The sequence below is a fragment of the Melanotaenia boesemani genome, chromosome 9, assembly GCF_017639745.1.
Source record: "Melanotaenia boesemani isolate fMelBoe1 chromosome 9, fMelBoe1.pri, whole genome shotgun sequence".
Taxonomy (NCBI): Eukaryota; Metazoa; Chordata; class Actinopteri; order Atheriniformes; family Melanotaeniidae; genus Melanotaenia; species Melanotaenia boesemani.
In genome coordinates this window covers 25,694,831-25,711,908 of record NC_055690.1, presented here as the reverse complement: position 1 = coordinate 25,711,908, position 17,078 = coordinate 25,694,831, and the positions used below count along the sequence as shown (strand labels likewise).

At 39.8% G+C, this 17,078-nt stretch overlaps 1 protein-coding gene across 12 annotated transcripts in view; it reads left to right on the top strand.

Annotated features, from left to right (window-relative positions):
* mecom (MDS1 and EVI1 complex locus) overlaps positions 1–17,078 on the top strand; it is a 130,042-nt gene that overhangs the window by 24,864 nt on the left and 88,100 nt on the right. For all 12 annotated transcript variants that reach the window (XM_041994509.1, XM_041994505.1, XM_041994504.1 and 9 more), the window contains exon 2: positions 14,830–15,176. In XM_041994509.1, coding sequence (XP_041850443.1) covers positions 14,830–15,176 — 347 coding nt within the window. The remainder of the gene's footprint in view (positions 1–14,829; positions 15,177–17,078) is intronic.

Here is a 17,078-nt window from a genome sequence, read left to right as displayed (position 1 = left end):
TTTCACATCTCAGAAGTTAGTTTATCTATTTGATAGTGAAGAAGCCTCTCATGGCACTGCTTTGGCATCACCATGGTGACAGGTGTTGATTGAGTGTGAGAGGGAGGAAGCGTAGTGAAGGACACTTCCTGGCAGACAGTTTAATCAGCAAAGAGGGCAAGAGTTCAGAAAAAGGCTAGATGAGGTTATCACACTCATGTAGTCATGTACTATTATATATGTGAATGGTCTTCCAAAAGCCTTTGTAGGCCTGGAAACAGCCCAGGAGATGCTGACCAAGGTATCTGTCTCTTTCATATAAACACTGTGTGAGTTATAGCCACAAGCTGGGACTGTCAAGTACAGAAGCTGCTTTTTGTTTTTGGGTTTGTAGTATGCTGCTATAGTTCAAGAGGTCATAAAATAGGCGGAACTGGTGTCCAAGAGACCTGAAGTTGTTTGTGTATTGTCTAAGGGCACAGACACATCCTGGAGAGATAGCTCATGCTTGTACAGATTGCCAGGCTGTCTTTTAGTGACTAATGTGTGAAGCAAACATACAGTACAACAAGCAAGAATTATAGTTTAAAGACTTTTTTGGCTCATTGTCAAACTAGTTACTAAAATATGTCAAATGGGCCTGAGCAGGAAAAGAGAAAGTGAGAGAAGCATAAAAGGAGAGTGATTGAGGGCTTTTCCTTTCCTGCAACCTTCCTAACACCCTTCCTCTATCCATCCTTCACTCCTTTCTTTCCTTCTCTAACTTCTCTTACCACCAGCAGGGTCCAATTCCTCCACTTGAGCGCTCAGGGCCAGCAACGGACTGATTAGACCCACACCCCCAGCTGCGCTTCTCTGAGGACTATCCAGCAGGACGACTTCAAGTGCACCTCCATCCTGCCACCCCAAATAAAACCTGACTGGTCCTAATGGACATGTTTTAATCTCCCTGGGTTATTTGAAGATTTCTCCAGCCCACTGCTGGCCACAGCAGAAACAAATTCCTCTCGCTTTGTTGATTAAACTGCTGCCTCTCCACCGTTGCTTATCGTCCAGCTACGAGCCGCTATTTTTAATTAAAACTGAGACACCACAAGTGTGCAATTAACAACTGGTAATTATAGAGCTCTTCAGAAGTGCAACACTCCACCTTCATTTCAATTATATAATGGACAAGTGGCTTTTTGATCTCCAAATTAGTGAACTCTTGTAATATTTGTTTTGTGGCAGATTTGGAGGGTTAATCGTGGCCCATGGTGGCCTACCTCTTCCATGATTGATGTAAGAGCAGAAAGAGGGATATTAAAAACTGAAACAGCCCATCAGGAAATGCAAATCGCACCTTCATGTTAATGAGCAAGCAATGGACCGGGCTGCCCAGCCGTAGCGTTTCATGTGGGAAAAGCAGGCGCCCACTCTGCCGTAAACTGATTAGTACATTTGAATTTGAGAGTTTAATTAACTGCTTATAATATAGATTGTTTTGGAGAGTGACACATAACATTAAATTGTTTGATACTTAATTTGGCTTACTTCTGATTGCAAAGCAAGCAAACGTAAATTTGCTACGGAAATGTGAGTGCTATCCCAAAGGAGGCAGAAGCCGTGGACGTCATTTCAAACCTTTAACTGATAACTGATGAAAATGTATTTAATGACCAATGCACTCTTTGAGAGTATAAAGCGGAACACTTGTTCAGTTTTAATTACAATTGATCCCCATCTTTGTACATGGTTGTTGCATTGTTAGTGCAGAGTTTGCATTCTTTCACTCAGTCCATTAATTTAAAGAAAAAAAAAAGTAGATCCTGATTGATTTTCAGCTGCATGGGTGTATGCAGGGGGTTCAAATAAGGTGATTTTTAATTTGCAGTAGCACTTTAATGTCTTTGGGGGATGCTTTCAATTCTTGTCCTTTTTACAAGATTGTCGATGCGTCAAGTAGTTTAAAATCTGTTAAATCTTTGTTGTGTTGTAAGTTGTAATTGCTTTACATGCCAAGTCATAATGTATCTGATAAAAAGTTTCTTTTCCCCTCATTTTTTTTCATGCATACCAATTTTCAAATAAAGTCTATGTCACTTAACATAATTGCAATAAGATGTTGGATAACATTGATTAGCAATTTTAGAATGAAAGATAACAGGCTTTGATTGATTAAATTTGTTTAGCCCGTCAAATATATGATGAATGCAGTTTAAGAACTCTAACAAATGCATTTTGGTAGATTTTAGGAAAATATTCCAAGGATTTAAACCCACTTGTAGGAATTACACCGTATCGAATGCATATGCATGACTGATCTCTGTTTTGCCTCACGCTTAACATGTACATGTTCAGGCAATCTGTCATTAATTCCACAGTCATGCCACTCCAAATATGTACAAAACAGGAAAACCAAAGAGTGAAATAAAGCATGAAGTCAACAGCCTCAAGTCACTCAAGCACTTCGGAATTTTGCATTGGTGAATATTGGCAGCTCATTGCGAAATAAACACCAAGTATTTAAATTTGAAACAGGGCATTATGAATGGTTCTTAAACAAAATGTCAGTCATTAAGGAAGGCCATGTGGCTCTGCTTAGAGTGCCTGTTTGTTTGAATTAGGAAGAAGAAACAGGGGATTTCTGTGATCCTTCTCATCTCTCTGAATGACACACTGAGCACTCGTTACCGGCCCAGATTTCCCATCCACTTCCACTCCCCTCCCGCAGCGCAGAGATGGATTGTGGATGATGTGTTTGGGATTGTGAGCATGTGCCCGGGACCTCTTTCTAATCTGAGCCGCTGTTACTGTCATGTTCCTCTCCTTTTCTCAGTGTCCTTCTGCATTCCCACCTTAATCTCACTGTCATTTGGCAGCTGTCGCTCTACATTTGTGTCCACCTCCTACGCTTCTCAAACACACACGTTTGCACATGTGGAAACATACACTCTGGCACAGGAATATTTTTTGCTTTTGTCTTTTTTTTTTTCTAAATATTAATGTAAATAGCTAAAAATATAAAGATAATTTTCCTGCTCAGTAGATTTTATAAATTAAACTGACATAAAGTACTTTAATAATATTAATTCCAAAATCTCCCAAATCACTGTCATCATTGATAAGTTCTTAATGTTGAAATGTAAAATAAAAATTTTTGACAAGGTTTTTGCAAATCAAGCTGATTGTCTATGAGTCTTCGCAATGCCCCAAACTGTTTTCGTCCTGAATTCTGAGTGGAGCTGTGTAGCATATTGCACAGGAAGACAACAATCCCCCATACAAGACTACAATCCTACTGTATTGTCCAGTTAAATCACCTCTTAAATAGAGGGAAATTGACATCCATAACAAATAACATAAACAGTTTCAGTGCTCCGAGGGGGATTTTGTTGCTCAGGGTGCCGGGCTGAATGTTAACCTTCCAACAATCATTAAACAAACATCCTCTCCCGGACCTTTCCAGGCCCAGCTCTATTGCACATGTCGCTCCGTGGTTTGGAAAGTCTCTGTGGCCAAGGACATTATTGCATGTAACAAGTTCTGTAACAAAGTTAAGGTGATATTGGCCTGCTGCTGTGGTAGTGCTTTAGACAGGTAGGCCCTGAAAAGGGAAAACCAACCCCTCAGACAAAGTCTATTCATATCCAAAAACGGAAAATGGAAGATGTCAGGTTGGTAGTAGGTGGTCAGCTTGTCACATTAAAAATAGCTGAATAGTTTTTCTTTCTTTACCCATACAGTCCTCCATGTGGTTGAATTTTTAAAATAGGTATCAGACCTACTTGACTGAATCTGCAGCAGTTTTTTTTTTTATTTTTAACGTTCTGAGTCTGTGTATTCTCATGCCTCCAAATACTTTCAGAGGGATTTTTTTCTGAGTCCATGTGGCCCATTGTGCTTGTTAAACAATGCCAGTACTGATAACCTTCGACTCGCCACTGTAGTGCTGCAGTAGCAAAAATCAAGGGCACTTTAAAAAAAAAACAAAAAAAACACACTTTTAAGAGGCCCCTAAAGGAGACATAAAAGATTAATTAAATGAAGAGTTGCAAAGCAAGGTGGGCTTCAGCTTTTTAACGGTCTCAAGATTTTTCGGTAGTTACAACAGAATTATACAATGCAGGTATTTAAATGGTCACATTCACAGGTGCCATTTGGTTCCCATGTGGCTTTTTCAGTGTGTCTGTTTGTGTTGGTGCTGCACCTGTGTTCTTTCCCTCTGAGTGTGTGTGCTCAAGTGATGAGCTTGAGTTTGTCAGATGCCTCAGCCCTTAGTTGAGGGCCATTTGTCATTGGTGGGATTCATTATATGTGTCTGTAACCTCCCCCTGGCCGTTTCCAGTGATCACCACTGACCCCCTGTGACAACCACAGCACCTTCATTATGTCACCACAACCACCCTGTCACTACAGCAACTCTGTAACTGTTTGGGTGACACCCCTGCGTGGGACTCCAATCTTTCATCCAGAGGTCTGCTTGTCTCTGAGCTTGTCACTGTGGATGTCTGTGTGTGTGTGTGTGTTTATCAGTTTCTTTTTAAAAGGTTTGTTTTGCACATTTTATTTAATCTTTTATTTACCTTTTCTTAAAAAGCCGATTTATAAAAAACATTTTGGTGCTGCTTTGTTTTCTTTGACTAACAAATTGTCTGGCAGAAACACCCTAATATATTCATCCACCTGGTTTCCCTAACAGGTAACAGCAGCACTCTTCTGTTCCAGTTTCTGCATCATCTAGTTTTCTTTAATAAAGATTTCAGGCTCTTAAATGAATTATAGGCACAGGCACAGATTATTTTCTTTTTTTTTTTTTTTTTTGAGACCCACATATATTGTCCTTCCCAGTGGGATCATTTCAGATAACACATTGGACACTATTATATTATTACCTCTCCCCCTATTTTCTAATCAGCAATTATTCAATTATGTCCCATCAGTTGGAGGGTGTTGCCAATGTCACCGCCCTGGGCATTTAGCCCCTGCGCTCTGTCAGGGGGAGACCCCCAGGGCCCCGCAGAACGCCTGTGATTAGTGTTGCATCTGCAGAGAGGTGACAGAATCCCTCTTCAAATATTTTGTCTTCATTTTACAGCTCTGAGATGCAATTATGGAGCAGCAGTTCATTACGGCAGCACGCGGCGCTTCATGTTTTATGCATGCTGCTTCATTTAGGGCCCTTATTAACGAGCCAGGTTGGACCAAGCTGCTTGACACTGTACTGGAGGCTCTGCAATGGCCACTGCTGTTTGTGTGTTTGTGTGTGTGCTGGCAGTAGTAGTAAGTACAAGTGGGCAAAAGAATAAAAGCTGGATTGAAAATAGAAAAAAAAAGAAATGTGATTGAGAGAAAGTTGAATTATTTAGAGATTGTTCGTGGTCAGTGCAGTGGTCACTTCACAGCTGTGCCCTCTTTATCCCAACAGCCAGACTCTTCACGCTGCCCCTTAGTATTGGTGCAGACTGACTTTGCTTTAAGACAGTATATTGAAAAGGTGGGGGCAGCAGGGGTGACTAACTACACCTCCCTCAGCAGAAGAAACTCCATCTGCATCCAACATTGAGACAGATGAGGCCAATTTGGCTCCTTAAATTTCTGGGCTGTGATGGATGTGGGGTAGCTGTGCACACTGAGAGGTTTGTAGAAGGGTGTGAAGGGAGTGGGGGAGAAAGAAGGGAGACAGGTGAGAAAAAGGAGAAAGAGGGAGAGATCTGGAATGAGAGAGAAAGAGAGAATGGGGAAGGAAAAGGGTGAAGGAAACTCACCTCTGAGCATGAGGAGATTTATTGCCTAAACAGATATATTTATTGGCATTCCAGTAGGTAAAGAAAGTTGCCAAAGACAGAAAGAGATTCAAGTAGTTGAAAGGTTTAGAGGGACATATGGGAGTTATGCAGGGAATATGAGGTAGACATTGTATCCTGTTAAATCCAATTACTTATAGAGCAAGTTACAGGCTGCTCTCACAAATGGATCATGTGATTGCTTATGAAAACTAATGCACAGATATTCATACATTTCCTACGAAATCCTGAGCCCATCAGGGCAATGATGAACCAGTGGTGGTGCTCTTGTCATGTTGTCTTCAGGACATTTCTGGTTCTACAATAACAACAAAAAAGGCAAAAAAAAAATGCAGAAAATGTGTTTTTAATATCTTTATCATAATTCTTTATCATAATTTCCCCAGTTTAACTATTGTACACTGAAAGGTTTGCTTTCTAATAACATCTTTTTTTTTTTTTTTTTTTTTTTTTTTAATGAAACCTGACCACTGACTCTTGGATTGTTTCATTTACATGACTGAAAAGACCATTTTATTCTTCTATTATTAATTCACTGTAATATCAAGTACTATTGTCGGACACTGAACAACCAATGAGGCATTCGCATTGAATGAACTCCTGATTTAGACGTTCTCACTCGACTGAATCAACGTTATCAGTGGTTATCAGCTCATTTGTATGGGACAGCAGGCTGTTATCATTTGTCCATGTTGCTGATCAGCAGCACTGATACAGGAAGACTCCCGATCGCTCTTCCGCTAGCAGACTTCAAATTCTCAGCATTATGGTGCATTTTCAGAAAAAATTACGTAAATTTAAGACATTTAAACTGTGACTATGCATTTTATTTCAATAATATTTTTTGTTTAAGGTCCATTAGAAATAAGAAGCAGTTTTTTTGTTTGTTTGTTTGTTTTTTACAGTTTGCAATGACATCCAATAAAGCACTTCAATATTTTGGCCTGGTTTTTATGTCATGATGGTAACTTGAAATCACACTTACCTACAGGATAGTTGAAAAACCATGTGTATGTGAAGTTCCAATCTTGAACTATTACTATAAAAACATGATCAATATGGGGTTATACAAGTCTTTATAGACCACATCCCTCATTAAACCCTGCTTTACTTTAATTTATTTAATCAAACTGGACTTAGTGCATTGCATTAAAACCCCAGCGGTGCATTATTTAATTACTTATGCACAAGCTAATAATGAAAATGTTTTATGTCCAGTTTAAAAGCTACATGCTATTCTATAAATAGTTTTTACATTCAATTTCACTTCAATTAAACATTTTTTCATGCCCTTGCTCAGCGGTTATTGGAATGGTAGCCTCTGCATGTGTATATATTTGATAATCTGTTATGTAATCCCGACTCCGACCCACAGACTGTGTGCTGACCCTAAATTCAGTATTTTATGCCTCCGTTCAAGATTATATGAATGTCTTAGATTGTGATTAATACTATAACTCTAAACTTATAAATAACTCTAAATATACTTCTCAAAAAATTAAAGGAAAAAACAAAAGCTTAATTTTATATACTAAGTCTTGCAAGTGGTCTATGAAACTAAGCATTTGAAAGTCTCTATTAATGAAATGAGAAAAATAAAAACTTTCATTAAAACAAGTATATTATTGGAAAGGTCTTCATTTGGAAAATAACAAACGTCTGTATGAATACTCTACATGGCTCCTTCTATGAAAAACTGATTGTTGAACCTTGAACTCAGTTCATATCTTAAGGCATATATTTAACAAATTTAAAACTCACGAGTTTTACAACAGGGAATGCTGTCAAATATGGATAAATACATTTTCAATCTTTTAGCAATTAGATTATTAAGATCTGAATCCACAGTTGAGTTCATCGTCCCTGCCCACATTCCCCCATAAATCAGCAAGCCATGATACAGCAGAGAAATTGTTGAATCTTACAAACATTAAACAATTTAATCATCAAAACACAATTATGTGAAACACTTGGCATTAGAAGGTGGAGCTGACGGTGGTGATCGAGAAACAGACAGTGTGCACAGCAACAACGATTAGATTCAGCAAGCTTTAACATATTCTTCGAACATGTAATGACAATTGCAAGTTAAGCTTCAGGACTGACAAAGCAAGTAGTGAAGCATGGTGATAGTGCAATAGTTAATACTGGCTTTCCAGGAATCAAACAAAGCAAAGGTCCTGCAGCCAGCAACTTGGATAGTCAAAAATGGTCTTTGATTTAATTAATCAAATATTTTTTACACTTTTACACATTTGATCTAAAAAAGATAAGCCACAATGAAGGCTTGGCATTTCTAAAATTATTACACTTATTTGCCTGTATACTGCATTTCATACAACTGTTGTGTACAATCAAAAATGGTAAAATTACCACATTCTCATGACTCAAAATATGTTACATGACTGTATTTTGCAACATTCCGAGTTCATTATGAAAAAGCTGTAACATATGGTGGTAAGATGGTGTGTGTGTGTGTGATGAAAATTAGAGCCCCCACCTGACCTGAAATGGTCCAAAGAATTTCATTTTTCAATTCTAGCTGAATTTGCATATTTTAATATTACATTTACAAATTTCCAGTAGTCAGGTTGTATTTGTCTACACAGATTCTCAGTGTTCTCAGGCTGATGGCCTTCTCACTGCAGATCTCAGCTCCCATTAACACTGCAGATCAGTCTGCTTTGATAAGAGCAACCATCCTCAGGCCTACATAAATATTTTATCAAGTATAATGGAAATTGTCAAATCAATCTAATTGTGTAATGCATTATGAAGACATCAAACTCAAACAAAGCACACATGCTATCATTTCTTTTAACGACTGGGCCAGGCTGGGCTGGGTTGAGCTGGCGGTTTGGTACCCAGGGGGCCTCCCGCAAGGCTGGAATGGCTGGCAGCAACCACTTTGGATATATGTCTCTCTCAGCTCAGCCCAGACCTGCCTCCCTCACATTTCATCAAAGGAATCAATTTCTCAAATGTGCACAACTGTGAGCCGTAATTATATTAGGACCCAATGGCAGTTGGCCATGACATGAGAGCAAGGGAAGGAGATGGAGTGGGAATGCTCAATGCATGTTTGCACTGAGATGTATATTTTTGCTAAGAATACAGATTCCCCCTCCCTTTCTTTTAAAACTAATGTAAAATATATTTTCTGGATTGCTTTGTCACCTTTCAGTGGCACCTGGCAGCGATGTCTTTTTTCTGTAGTGTAAAATTGCTAATGTTGGCTTCTGAAAAGACAGAGAGATGAGAATGGTGGAATAAGAAGATGGATGAAAACTATGCCGCAGGTGACCAGAGCAAACAAATCAAGAAGCTTAGCATGTGTGACACATATGTTGAGGGGGGTATCAGAGGCGAAGATAGAGGAGACGATGTGATTGATGACTTCTGTCAACATTTTTTTTTACATGTTGCAGCCCTGTCTTACAACTTATTCTTTTTTTCTACATCATGCTTTTGTCAACCATACTCTAAGCACAAGTCAACATGATGAAATTAAGTTTTGTTCACATAAAATGTGGAGAAGAAGAATACATCCACTCTTACTCCTCCTCTCCTTTCTCATTCCTCAGTTATCCTCCCTCTTTCTATTTTCTTCACCTCTTCCCCCTCATTTTCTCCATCCTGGGGTCAGTTCCATCCCTTAGCTGATGTATGGTTTGTGGAAACAATGTGAGTGTTGGGTTGTTATTCTGTTTGCTTTACATCTGACAGGCCTGAGTTAGTATCCGACTGGGATCCTTTCTCATTAAGCCAAATGTGGCGCTAAAACAATCATAAAAATCATTTGGCAACAGGCATCCCCTTAAGAACACCTGTCAACATACAGACAGAAGATAAACCCTGTAAATTAGAGTCAGGATGGAAACTGAATTGGAAGGGGGGGGGGGGGGGGGGGGGGGGGGGGGGGGATGGGGGGAATGCCCATATGCTCCATGTTTTTAGAGACATAATGGTATGAAGTGGTTTGGTTATGTGGAGACTTCCCCATTGATGTTATTGATTGTGGTTTTAGGACTTGAACTGTGTGTGTGTTGCACATTCATCCCTTTGCATCAAGACTTAATGCATTAGCATTTCATCAAGCATAAAACTGGTTTGTTAATCCTCCATATTGATTATTCCACTACAGTGATTTATCTTTTAATACAAATGTATCAAGGAAAGAATTAATCTATAGCTGTTTGTTGTTGAGCTTAAATGCATGTGTGCATCACTCAGAAGTCTAAAACCATGTAAAATGGAACATTCAAGTCTCACCTCATTCTCAAATACTTTATTTTTCTTCTTTCATTCAAATAAACACTCTCCCTCTTCTTTGTCTATTACTTCTCTTTCGCCTCTGCTGTATCGTCCCCTCCTCACTCTGTCTAAACATACATCTTTATCAAGCGGTTGTTGTCAGACAACATTAGATAATTAATAGGCCATTTGTCAGGCCTGTGAGAAACATGTTAAAATCCCCGAGCAGCTCCCCAGATAAATCCTGCTGCGTACACAGGCTCCTTTGTTGTGTCAGCCTGCCATCGGAGCTGCAGATTTACCATTAAAGGACACTCATTATTAATCACAACTAATGCTAATTAATTAGCTGTCCTAGTGTGTGCGTGTGTGCGTGTGTGTGTGCGCACAGAGAGACCAGCTCGAAGTTTAGGTTTGTTGCTCGATGTTAATTGGTAACACTGCACAAGGCCCTTAATGGAGTGTTTTCCATTTGGAAGGGGGAGTAGTTGACTAACACGAGACAATGCTCTCATTAATTAAGACTGTGTTTAGAGCTCTGCTCTTGTTATTGTAGCATTCATGTGTGTCTCTAAATGCAATATGGATGGCTGTTTGTGAGGATATGTGCATGTGAAGAGGACATTAAGCACCTGCAGCTTTACTTGTTCTTATTCTGATGTAGTTGCTCAGCTCTTCTTTCCAAAGTTAAAAAATAAAAGTAATTGAAGTAATTGATCTCATATATTTGTCTATTTTTAAATAATCTGTACTATGACTGCATTAATTAATGTACTAAAAGACTCATTTTAGACATTCCACACTATAAATCTTTTGAAAAAAAAAAAAAAAAAATCAATTCTCTGAAAGTGTTTGTTCAGAGCTACCTGAAGATTTGAATGTTTGTGGTTTGTATCAGTCACTTCCACAATCCCCCCAATAAACCTGTGGACCAAAAGACTACCAAAAGCAGTGTTAGGGCCTCCATTAAGCACAAAGACAGAGTTAATTAGGAAGCTTATTCCCTCTCCGGAGGCCTTGGGGCTCCTATACACCCTGCTGAGGGAATGCAGACATACACTGATGCACTGTAATTAACAGCACTTACCAAATCAACAGCAGTAATTTCCTGATAGGCAGTGGGTGTGAAAGCCTTTAAAATGAACCAAATGAAAGATAATAATTTCTATTCTGTTTTGAATTGAGTCCCAGTCTCTAAGCATGTTTAAGGCAAAAGAACAAGGACACAATAACAGCAATCATCTTGCACTCACTCATATTCTCCTTTTCATGACTTTTTTTCAGTAAATAGGGAAAAAAAAATGGAAAACAGGGTAGTGACGAAGAGAGCTGTTTCAGAATTTGGATGATGACTAATGGAGAGGATCAAGTGTGATTATGTTTGACCTGTGGTACAAGGGTGAGCCCCCCTGATAACATTTGACTGTTATCACAGGCAATAAATGACGCCTTTAGATAAGCATGAGGGTCAGTCCTCATAGGATGAGAATTTCATTTCCCTATTTCAGGATCTAATACCTCATCTGTCATCTCTTAGACCTTTTTATCTGGTTAAATGAAGTGATATTTATACATGAAAATGTGCACATCTTCCACCTTGCAGCACATCCAGCTCTATAAACAGAGATGCAGTGGAGAAAACGGTCATATAAAACATCCACTGAGTTTATGAAGTCTGTTGTGTAAACACTTCTTTCCTTCCTCCTTTTCCTAAAAAGTCTGTATTAAAAAGAAATCCATAACATTCTGGCGTAATTCTGCTTTATTATTGCCAGCACATGTACTCAATTCACCATGGAGTTTATATTTTTTTTATTTTAATGCCTCATACATGCAAGGACTGAAACTTAACATCACTTGAAACAAGCAGCAGTTTAACCAATTGAAATAAGTCAGAGAAAAATCAATAAACACAAGAAGAGATGCATAAATATTGGAAAGACATAAATAAAGAAAGAACAAAAGATTAAACGTATAGAAGAAAAGAACTGGAAGAGAATGGGCTGACTGTGTCCACAGGTAGGTTATTCTCTCTGTAAACATATGTATCCATTTGTCCCGGGGGTGCGTCCCCTTGGCATCCTGTCAGCAGTGGCTGGGTCACACCTCCATTAGGGGCTTTGTCACAGTGATTAATAGCTCTTTCTATCATCTTTAATTCACTCCCTGATGATGGCGGCCCTGCTCGCTGCTCGGGGTAATCATGTGATGTATGAGTCCGCCCAACACCTTGTGGCAGAGGTGAAAATCATTCCACCCATGCAGATAGCAGGCCTGGGAACAAATGTTTTTCCTCTTAATAAAAATTAATGAATTTGGTGTCAAGCGCAAGCATTTGAATACATGATATATAAGCAAGTGTGTGCATGTCTGTGTTTATGTGAGTGTCACGATGTATTTTCCTGTGTTAATGGCTGATTTTGATAAGGAGATAATATTGTTTTCCTTACTCTTATGTACAAAATCTTTTGTGTCGTATTATGGGTAGATCAGCATCAAAGAGTTGTTTTTGTTTTTTTTTTTTTTGTTTTTTTTTCTTGCTTTATTGTGCTATCACAGGGTGCCATCTGTGCTATTAATGCAGTTGGCGTTGTGATGCTTCTCTCTGCTGGAGTTCCCCTTCTGTACTCAGAATTCCTTCTTTGATAAGGGGCGTCAGCTTGCACTGATAAAGTAATGTCCATCACTGAAGAAACAAACAGGGCTTTTTGCTTTGCAAAGGCAGAGACACAGAAATTCACTCACATACACGAATGCAGTGATCTGATCATCTGTGTGTGTTGTCTTTGCTGTGCCTCATGTCAAAGCAGAGCTACGGTCTTTGACTTATCTATCATCTGCACATGAAACCACAATTTTTAAACTCTGAGTATTGCATATTTGTTTTTGGATAACGTTTACCTTTGAGAAACATATATGTTTATAATCTGAAATGCCCACGTTGAATCCAGTGGACCGAGAGAATATATGGCCTAAATGAAGTATAAACTTGGAGACCAGCATGAAAGGGGAAATGTCAGAGGAGAAACAGCAATGGAGGGATACAGTTACCTTTAAAAGCCCTTGTCCCTCCACCATATGGCAAACTTCACATCTAGGCCTATAACTGCGTTACACAGGCTCCGTACTGAAAATCATTATGCAGACTCCCAGGGCTACATTGGGTTTCAAACCAGGCCCAGCTCAAGAGTTTTTTAAAGACTCACCCCTCAAACACTGGGTCCATACAGTGTGTGTGTCAAATGTAATGTTTACTAAGACACTGATCAGGTATTGCTGCAGGGACTGACTATGAGAAATGCTCAAGCTGCAGATACAGTATGTTTCTACAAATACACACATACTGTTGCACAGAAAACACACACACATCTATCTGTAATTGACAGCTGATTCAGCACAGTGTGTTCATACATAGATTTTTCATCCCACAGCATACACATTTTGACAGGACTTATGATTCTCAACAAACAGCTTATATACAACTTATGCAGTATTTGACAGCTTTGCATTCCTTTGCATTGCACAATGTGCACTGACCTTGAAGTTTCACATGTTAAAGGATAAAATATACCAAGTTTACCCAGTGCTTCAAATAATGCATCAGCTGAGATGGAAAAAGACAAAACAAAGGGTCAATGATTTTGACAAAGTCCCAAGGTAATCTCTCAGGTTAGTTCATGACCGCCTGTGGCCAGCCACAATGACCCATTCAGTCAGTCAGAAGCACTGTTAATTCACAGCCATGGAGCAAAAAGTTTGTGTATGTGTGTGTGTGTGTGTGTGTGTGTGTGTGTGTATCTGTTTGGATTAAGGGTTCCATGGTTGACAGCGCGGAGGTACAGTGTGACACAGGAAGCCCTGCAGGAATGTTCCTCAGAGCAGAGATGGGTTGTTCAGCCTCATTAGCAGAACCTCTCTCCCCGTGACCTGTCAGCATCTGTTAAGCACAACCCACCACAAAGCAGCAGCTTCCTGTGGATCATTTCCGGCATTTAGTGTCCGTCTGTCTCACTTTGTGACACCTGGCTGGCAGTCAGTCATGCTAGCTGGCTTCTTCTTAAAAAAAAAAAAGTAAACGTGCCTGTTTACTAGCACTATATCTGGTCGACTCTGATAACTTTTCTGTCTTTCTGTATTTATTTGCAAACATAACAGTTTTTCCTAAACTTAATGCTTCTTTCAATTTACCTGCAACAAGACACAGACTGTTTTGACCAAGCCTAACAGCAGTGCATCCATGCTTCACAAAAGACTAGTTTTTTCAATTACTCCTCCACTGATCTCTACCAGCCACGTGTAGCACTCCAAAGAAGCCCAGTGTGGGATCAAGGGTCATACCTCAATGTCCTGTTTCACTCTATTCACAATTAACCCTCATGTGCTTCCCTCTGTTTTCACTGTACAGCATAGAAAAAGAACAGGAAAGGGAAATATAAAACAGTCAGTGCTGTACAATGCTGACCGGACCCTGTTTTCCTACCTTGGAACCAGCTCAACCAAATGGCAACATACTCTGTTTATGCTCTAGAGCCCAAAAGTTCAGTTCAGAGGTTATTGACTTCTCTAGTTTTATATCAGAATTCAGAATAAATCTACATTTTGTTAAATAAAGCTTCCTTCACAACATCCCATTCTTCACTTTAAAGTTCTAAAAAAACTAAACTTTTTAGACTTTGTCCTACATTGTGGAGCAAAGATGTAAAAATGCTTTTTTGGGATTACCTGCTGCTAGCATCTATCTATAATAATCCAGCAATCACTTAACATGTCTGAGCTTTACCTTCAAAACCTGTCTCTGTGTCTTTCACAGGTGACAGCAATGATGACTTTGCCCTTTACCCAGCTGACATCTTAGATGATGTTTGCGGCTCTGATGGTGATCCTACACCATCGTTGACCCTGGCAGAGGACCCAGCATCCCCACCATTCTCTGATGATGAATCTTCACCCCAGCATCCCTTGTCAATGCAGCACCCAAGCATTTTTTTACCCCAAGAAGATTTGACCATTCCCCTGGATTTTGAATTGAGAGAGTCAGGAGTTCCAGGTGGGGGTCTTGGCATCTGGAGCTGCAGGAAGGTGAACATTGGGGAGCGCTTTGGACCATATGAGGGAGAGCACAGGCCTTGTCTCCAAGACCCTAGTCAAGGCTGGGAGGTAAGAACACTGTTTGGTTTTATTATTATTATCTGTCAACTATATTTGAGCATTTCGGGTGAAGTAAATGAGAAGTGTGGGAAAAGAGACATGTTTTTACAATACCATAAACATGGAAATTTCAGCTATGAGGTTGGTCTGCAACAGTGGCAGCACATTTCCGACAAGGAGCAAGGGATTCCTTGACCAATATACACTGTAGCATGCACATTTCCTCCCATGTCGTCACCTATGTAACCACAAGGTTGTTGTAGTTGTTTGTTGCCCAGTGATGTAATGTTAGCTCACTGCAACTTAAAGAAAGTGAGTCGAGGTTGTGCTTTCAGCTCAATTAAAATGAAAAGCTATAAATCCCTTCTTCATTCTGGTTAGGGACCCATTGCGGCCATTGGCAAATCACATATTGGTCAGCAGGCACATAAAATCGAAGACGGGTCACAGGACAAGGCCAAAGGTTAGATGTGGTCTCTGTCAGTGTCAAGCTAGCTTGGTTTTATTGAGCAGAATAAAGGGGCTGGAGGAGAATCAGCCTCATTTCATCTCCCAGAACAGATCATCTAATTTGAACGTGAGGGTATAGCCCTCCACATTCAGGGCTTTGTTCCTTTGTGGGACAGAGCCAGGCTCGTTAAGAACAGCTGACCAGGCAACTAATAAAGGGAGAAGTCACAGGTTTAAATAAGATGATTTCCTTATGTGTTAGAGGCTAACACCCAAACTCTCCAGTTCATGTCATGAGGTGACTAATAACATGTTGATACAATATCATAACTTCGCTCATATACATAGTTTAGGATTTGGAGTGGTGCTTTATGATTTGCATCTCAAAGCATTGCTCTCCATCAGTTCACTCTGTGGTTTTGGCTTGGACAAAACTAAAAAAAAAGCTCCTTCTCTGTTGCTTTAATTCCTCTTTATCAGTTCTGTAGTGAAATACAATGTTGTGTATTAAGCAAAAATGAGAACTCTTTATCTTGACCCATTAAAAAAAGTCCCTGTTCTAACAGAGAAGATTTGCAGTTGGTTGAACAAGCTTTCTGGGTTTTCATTCTTTTTCTTCTTTTTTTTCAGAGAAGAAAATAAAGCAAAAGGAGGTTTCATGAATTTTAATCCAGCAGTAATTTATGGGGAGTTTGAATAATAATATGTATTTAAAAAGCTGAGGAGCTTGGATGTGCATGTGTGTACGTGTATGTCTGCGTAAAGGGGCAGGTGGATGGTGGGGAGTCGAGGGAAAAGATGGGATCCTGGCGAGGCAGCACTGTATCACAATGTTTAATTACCATCCTGACAGCAAGCCATAACTCTTTCCATTAAGTAAATAAGTTGTAAAGAATTTATGATGAAATGCCACATTATTCAGAATGGATATTCAGTGATGACATCCCTCTGCATTAAATATGCTAAATGCCATTAGGACCTACTGACCCTCCCCCGTTTTTCTCATGCCCACCCATTCACCATCCCTCGGCCAACGCCTACACCCCCCTTCCCGCCTGCAAAGCGTCAATATGCCAATAACCCCATGGAGGGTCTGTAAAAATAAAATTGATTTGGTAAATGTGAGTTAAGACAGATATGTTTGCTTTCATCATCAATTCTGTGCGTCGCGTGATGTCACCGACCGGGGAGTGATAAAGTGGCGCTCCCATCTGGAGTCTTTGATGTAGGACCCTGAGCGGCCCAAGCCAGTGGTGACAGACTGGGGGAAGTTTGTCACCAGGGAGGCCACAACTCCTCTGCGACATCACCATAAATTTGGGAGCTTTATTCATAAAGAGGAAGAGTGAGTTATGGCATCCATGATGCTTTATGAATACAGGAATGGTGACTTATGGGAAAGATAGCTTCTGTAAATAAGAGGTGGAGAGGCAGCTGTGAGAGGTCTGTCAAGCTCACCTA